General features: G+C 46.1%; 1 protein-coding gene across 1 annotated transcript in view; it reads right to left on the minus strand.

Annotated features, from left to right (window-relative positions):
* Positions 1-7,500, minus strand: part of gab1 (GRB2-associated binding protein 1) — a 77,086-nt gene that overhangs the window by 17,352 nt on the left and 52,234 nt on the right. The window contains exons 4-7 of the mRNA XM_030787685.1: positions 3,897-4,128; positions 3,455-3,538; positions 2,196-2,836; positions 1-73 (exon numbers count right to left, since the gene is read on the minus strand). The exon at positions 1-73 is cut by the window's left edge and continues 22 nt beyond it. Of these exons, the coding sequence (XP_030643545.1) occupies positions 1-73; positions 2,196-2,836; positions 3,455-3,538; positions 3,897-4,128 (1,030 nt within the window). The remainder of the gene's footprint in view (positions 74-2,195; positions 2,837-3,454; positions 3,539-3,896; positions 4,129-7,500) is intronic.

Genomic DNA, 7,500 nt, shown 5'->3' on the forward strand with positions numbered 1-7,500 from the left:
TTGAAGTCAAATGAGTAGCTTTTATCAGACGGGAAGGATCTGGGAATGTCGTAGCAGTCCTGGGATCCAAAGTCTGTAAAACGACAAAGATAATACAGTCAGCACCATGAGTGGAAAACATTCTCCAAAAACACAATCACTGTTTTTCAACCCTACAGCTGTCTGTCTTTGGAGAGCAGGATATCCGACTCATCTGGAACTAAAGAAAAGTTCTTCACAGTGGTGGGCGACCCAGGAATGGAGAGATTTCAAAGAGAAATGACCCAGAGTAAGGCGCTGGACGGAGGAGGTGTTTGAGAGCAGTGTGTGTTAATGGGTGATCAGTTTGTTTGAGGAAACATACAAAGACATACAACAAAAACATACAACATACAACTAAACGCAGATAGTGACAGAGATGTGGCTGTAACAGACACAACACCCAAATGCAGCCTACCTAAAACTATCCTACCAGTCTCTCTCTCTCTCGCTGTCTCTCTCTCTCTGTCTCTCTCTCTCTCTGTCTCTCTCTCTCTCTGTCTCTGTCTCTCTCTCTCTGTCTGTCTGTCTCTCTCTCTCTGTCTCTCTCTGTCTCTCTCTCTCTCTCTGTCTCTCTCTCTCTGTCTCTCTGTCTGTCTCTCTCTCTCTCTTTCTCTCTCTCTCTCTCTCTCTTTCTCTCTCTCTGTCTGTCTCTCTCTCTCTCTCTTTCTCTGTGGATTCAGGCTTTGTGTTTGAGCACACTTTGCCTTAATGTTGAGGTGGGTGGTGTGTGGATGGCTGGATCATCCTGCTGTTACATACATTAGCAATACCACATCACACAGCTAGGGGGAACTGTGACAGACCCTGAGGCTTCTGAAACCCTGTTTAAGGATTCAAATATCAGCATCCTAACAGATGAGAAAAATGCCAGTACAAGAAGTGGCAATATAAATTAGACAAGTTTCCATACACCTCACAAAACACACACCTCATACTACACACACACATCCCACAATACACACACATCCCACAATACACACCTCACAATACACATATACATCTCACAAAAGATCTACAGACCACATCATGTAGTGTTGACAACGATGCCTCTGCATCACCATCTACTCCGACTGATACCCACCAACACCTGACCCTAACAACACCAACATCACTGACTGTCCCTAACAACACCAACATCACTGACTGTCCCATACAACAACGCCTACGTGACTCTGTCACTAATCACTGATTCTTCCAGAAAAGGTCTCTGAATCACTGACATTATGCATCTGTCTGAGCCCTGAACTAGGGTCACAGCTGAAAACAGCCCTGCTGTCTGGGTGTGGATTAGTCTAGGTTAGACTGGGTGGGGATTAGTCCAGGTTAGACTGGGTGGGGATTAATCCAGGTTAGACTGGGTGCGGATTAGTCCAGGTTAGACTGGGTGCGGATTAGTCCAGGTTAGACTGGGTGCGGATTAGCCCAGGTTAGACTAGGTGCGGATTAGCCCGGGTTAGACTGGGTACGGATTAGTCCAGGTTCGACTAGGTGTGGATTAGTCCAGGTTAGACTAGGTGTGGATTAGTCCAGGTTAGACTAGGTGTGGATTAGTCCGGGTTAGACTGGGTATGGATTAGTCCAGGTTAGAGTGGGTGCAAATTGCTCCATGTTAGACTGGTTGCGGATTAGTCCAGGTTAGAGTGGGTGCAAATTGCTCCATGTTAGACTGGTTGCGGATTAGCCCAGGTTAGACTAGGTGTGGATTAGTCAAGGTTAGACTAGGTGTGGATTAGTCCGGGTTAGACTAGGTGTGGATTAATCCCGGGTTAGACTGGGTGTGGATTAGTCCAGGTTCGACTAGGTGTGGATTAGTCCAGGTTAGACTAGGTGTGGATTAGTCCAGGTTAGACTAGGTGTGGATTAGTCCGGGTTAGACTGGGTATGGATTAGTCCAGGTTAGAGTGGGTGCAAATTGCTCCATGTTAGACTGGTTGCGGATTAGTCCAGGTTAGAGTGGGTGCAAATTGCTCCATGTTAGACTGGTTGCGGATTAGCCCAGGTTAGACTAGGTGTGGATTAGCCCAGGTTAGACTAGGTGTGGATTAGTCAAGGTTAGACTAGGTGTGGATTAATCCCGGGTTAGACTGGGTGTGGATTAGTCCAGGTCAGACAGTCCTGGCCTGCAGCAGTGCGGTAATCCCTGTGGACTCAGTATGAGAGCGTGCAGTCTGTACCTTTCCGAAGGCGGGAGGAGTCCACTGTTCCGATGGTGTTGCTCCGTAGCGCTTTGTTTCCTCCGCCACTCGTCGGCACGCAGTAGTTCCCCTCGGTCTCCGAGACAGAGCGAGGGACCGAGTATGTGTCTGTGGGCGACCGCTCGGCCGGAATGGACGAAGGTTTGGGAGGTCGAGGGGGCGGGACCACATCTGTCGCCCCGGCGACGGAGTCTACGCCTCCCCCTCCAGCCGTCCGGGGCACCTGATAGGTGCAGTTGCTCCCGGGCGTGGGAGGGATGTCGTAGCTGATGGACATGTTACGGAACTGAGCCTCGATGGAGGGTTTTCGTGCGGGCGTGTTAAAAACGTACACATCGCCCTGGTCGGGTTCGGAGGAGGTGGACTTGGGTGGGAGCAGCACGGTGTCCTGCGAGTAGCTCCGAGGCAGGTGGTACACGCCCTGAGCGTCCGCGGAGAAGGACGCTCCTCGTGAAGGCGGTGAGTCGTACAGCGCAGCGGAGTGCTGGGAGGAGGGGAAGAAACCGTTGGCGGAGGTGTGCTTGGCAGAGGAGGAAGAGGAGGTGGGCGTGCGGTGTGAAGGGAGGTTGTCGTTGCAGTCGGGCTCTGAGGAGGTAGACTTGGAGCAGTCTCCATGGCCCCTTCACAGACAAAAAAAACAGACAAGAGGTCACATGATCGGCACACTGGGTTACATCACACACTGTGCTTTTTAATCAGCGGGCAGTGCTTCAGTGTTAGAGTCCTGCACACCTAACAACTAAAGACACACGCTCACTCAAAAACAAACTAATAAAATATGCAATCCTACATCAATGGCTCGAAACCAAACAAACCAACAAGATAAAAAAAATCTGACTGACCCAAGCTGGTAGTAGCCTAGTGGAATAAACTCAAAAAGAGAAACAGAAATTTGTTCAAAATACAGAAATTAGTTTGTTGTCATACAGAAAGGATGCTGTTACATAACCCCTACGCTTCATTTAATCTCAGTTAATCCTAATTCTGACATGAGTCTAATCTGGGCTTCGGGGTTACAGGCTGGCCAGTTCTGTTGAGGTTAGTGACGGTAGTTCACACAGCAAACCTGCTCACATTTGATTCGACACTCAAATACGTGTGTTGACTGAGCACGACACCATGAGGTGATCTCACCATTAACACACACACACACATACACACTCACACACACACATACAGGCAGAACTGCCACTCACACCATAAACACACACACACATGCAGGCAGAAATGTCACTCACAACTTGTCAGGTGGAGCACTGTGGCTCTCACACTCCTCCAGGAGTAAATAGACCTGCTCTCCCTCCATCATAGAGAGAGACGAACTAAGCCCCCACCACGCACGCACGCACGCACGCACGCACGCACGCACGCAGAGGAAAGAGCGCAGAGTGAATATGTTTAGCGAATTTTTACAGAAAATATCCTCTTATGAGAGGACCGTACTCAGCAGCAAAGTGTTAAAAAAAAAAAAATCAAGCAACCAGAATGTAAATAAAAGAACATTATTTGAACAAGATAAAGAAAAAACACAAAGGCAGCTTTTTAATTTGAAAAGCAAATATACATTCTCAGCACTCCTGCTCTCTCTCTCTCACTTTCCCTTTCGGTTTTACTCTGTTCTCTCACTCTACCCTCTGTCCTCTCTCTCTCTCTCTCTCTCTCTCTCTGTCTCTCTCTCACCTGTTTGGCTCAGGTTTCTTGCTCTCACAGTTCACCAGCCATAGGTAGTCTTGTGGTTCATCCAGACTGGACGAAGACTCCAGGTGTCGGACGCTGACCGGCTGATAAGGGGGGGGGACGTTGGCCAGGCCAGAGGGGCCGACCACGCCCCCGAGGGCAGAGTGAGGGGGAACATCCACCACAAGTCCCCCACTAACACCGCCGCTCAACTGGTGAGACGCTTTTGCTGATTCTGCAGAGACAAAACACGTGGAAAATTCAGTGTAACCGCATTTTTCTCTCATACTGTCCTATCAGTGAATGTGTGTGTGTGTGTGTGTGTATGTGTGTATGTGAGGTGTGTGTGTGTGTATATACTGTCCTGAGTGTGTGGGATGTGTATGTGTGTGTGTATGTGTATACTGTCTTGTATGTGGGGGGTGTATTTGTATGTGTGTGTGTGTGTGTGTATACACTGTTGTATGTGGGATGTGTGTGTGTGTGCATGTGTATACTGTCATATAAGTGCATGTGGTTTCTACTGTTACTGGTGCATGTGGTCTGTGGTAGATAGTGTTACTGGTGCATGTTGGGTTTGTAGTGTGCAGTGTATGTTTCTACAGATATGTCTGTGGTAAAACCGTATAGGGGTCATAAAGTGTGTGTGTGTAAGTGTGTGTGTGTGTGTGTGTGTGTGTGTGTGTGTGTGTGTGTGTGTGTGTGGTACAGCGAAGTGTGTCTCTGTGAGGCTGAGATGAGTCACTCTGTGAAGGCCAGTGACAGCTTCATTTGATTCAGACAGAAAACACCTCCACAAGGCTGATTCGGACAAACATGATAATCATTTGAATCAAACAGGTTTCATGTCTCATCAGCTGAACTGCTGAGGTCTGGGCTGAGATGCAGTGTTGTGTAGATGAGATGGAGTGTTGTGTAGATGATGGAGTGTTGTGTAGATGATGTAGTGTTGTGTAGATGAGATGCAGTGTTGTGTAGATGAGATGTAGTGTTGTGTAGATGAGCTGTAGTGTTGTGTAGATGAGATGGAGTGTTGTGTAGATGAGATGGAGTGTTGTGTAGATGATGTAGTGTTGTGTAGATGAGATGCAGTGTTGTGTAGATGAGATGGAGTGTTGTGTAGATGATGGAGTGTTGTGTAGATGAGATGCAGTGTTGTGTAGATGATGGAGTGTTGTGTAGATGAGCTGGAGTGTTGTGTAGATGAGCTGTAGTGTTGTGTAGATGAGATGGAGTGTTGTGTAGATGATGTAGTGTTGTGTAGATGAGATGCAGTGTTGTGTAGATGAGATGCAGTGTTGTGTAGATGATGTAGTGTTGTGTAGATGAGATGCAGTGTTGTGTAGATGAGATGCAGTGTTGTGTAGATGAGATGGAGTGTTGTGTAGATGAGCTGTAGTGTTGTGTAGATGAGATGGAGTGTTGTGTAGATGATGGCGTGTTGTGTAGATGAGATGGAGTGTTGTGTAGATGATGTAGTGTTGTGTAGATGATGGAGTGTTGTGTAGATGAGATGGAGTGTTGTGTAGATGATGTAGTGTTGTGTAGATGAGATGCAGTGTTGTGTAGATGAGATGGAGTGTTGTGTAGATGAGATGGAGTGTTGTGTAGATGATGCAGTGTTGTGTAGATGAGCTGTAGTGTTGTGTAGATGAGATGGAGTGTTGTGTAGATGATGTAGTGTTGTGTAGATGAGATGCAGTGTTGTGTAGATGAGATGGAGTGTTGTGTAGATGAGATGGAGTGTTGTGTAGATGATGCAGTGTTGTGTAGATGAGCTGTAGTGTTGTGTAGATGAGATGGAGTGTTGTGTAGATGATGTAGTGTTGTGTAGATGAGATGGAGTGTTGTGTAGATGAGGTCTGAGCTGAGATGTGTAGATGCCGTCTGCTCTCATCTTTCAGCTCCACATTCTTAAACCCAACTCTTCACTTTTCTTACCTGTTTTTCTCCTTCTGTTTTTTTGATTTCACTCGTTTGAAAAGAAGACTATCCTTGAGCTCTCAAGAAACATTCTGTGGTGGTACGTTATCTGCGGGAGTGTGTGCGTGTGTGGGATGTGTGTGTGAGTGTGTGGGGTGTGTAGAGGGGATGGGGGGGGTCATACAGCCATCAGTTATGAATTCTTATTCAAAGACACTCAATGCCACACAAGCACACACCTACATACACACACATATTCTGAAACACACGCGCGCTCGCGCGCTGACTTCCCTCAGTAAGTACAGGCAGCTCAAGGCTGACTGACTCAAGAGCACTTCTCTCCATCTGTCTTTCTTTCACTCTCTCTCTTTGTCCCCCTCTCTCTCTCTCTCTCTGTAACACACACATTCAACCTTTCTTTCATTCCTTACTCACTAGCCACCTCCTCTCTCTCCTATTTATCAGGCTCTCAGCTGACTCACCCCTGCACTGGAAAATCCCCCCGTCATACAAACACACACCTGCACACACACACATGCTCTGGGACAGACACACACATGCTCTGGGACAGACACACACACTGACTCCATATTTGGACGTTTAAACTCTCCACGTTTACGCACACTCCACGCTGATGCACACTCCACGCTGATGCACACTCCACTAGGGGTCGACCGCTATGGTTTTTGCAGGGCCGATACCGATACCGATTATTATTAATCAAGGAGACCGATAACCGATATTTGGAACCGATATACATTTGCAGTAAAAATGAGAATCTTGGTGTCAAAATTTAGAATAACACAAACTCCAACACAAAACTTCATTGAAATGCCTTTAAGCAAATGTTTAATTAAAAGAGAACTTTTCAACATTATCTAAAAACAAAAAGTGCAGAGAGCTCCCAGCAGCATCTCTTATAAAGTTAACTGTCAATAAATCAATAAATCAATCAATAAATAAATAGACAAAATAGCTCCCCAAAGTTTTATAAAGTAAATAATGTAAAAATAAATAAAACTATACATTTTTTTGCTAATCAGATGGCTAAATTATGGGTCAACAAATGAACCTGTTGACGTTCACTATCACATTCAAGTTCTCAAGACTCAACATTAGTTTATGTTATTATGACCATCGGCTGCCCATAACATGTAAAAACACCAACTCACATGGGCGATTAATGCTACGTTCACAGTATGGTAGCTCAAATCACTTCCAATAGCACTGGCACCAACGTTACTCAAAGATATAGCTATCGCTACAGAATTGAACTCTGTTATCTCGTCATAGTTAACTGTATCTCTTGCATTATTTGGGTATTTTCAGTGCAACTGAGAAACTGGGCATGCTTGTCATTATAGAAATAGATTATAAGATTGTGCTGTTTTTGCAACTTCAGCGTAGAGGATTTTGATGTCTATTGCAACTTCAGCGATATCTCCTGCCTTACCTTCGAAACAAAACAGCACACTCTCACCGGAGCTGCTCCAGTCTGCACATGCCTTCCTCTGTGCACATCTGTGGCACAGTAGCCTTCAGCGTTGATAGGCTATTACTAATGATGTGTAACCAATCAGATGGTGCTGTGGGCGGGACATTACTCTAGAGTGGTGACTACAGACAGAGAGAGGCGGTGGCATCAGAGCCAAAGTAGAGCATTTTTAAATTAATTTATTTGATC

The sequence above is a fragment of the Chanos chanos genome, chromosome 11 (genome assembly GCF_902362185.1).
Source record: "Chanos chanos chromosome 11, fChaCha1.1, whole genome shotgun sequence".
Taxonomy (NCBI): Eukaryota; Metazoa; Chordata; class Actinopteri; order Gonorynchiformes; family Chanidae; genus Chanos; species Chanos chanos.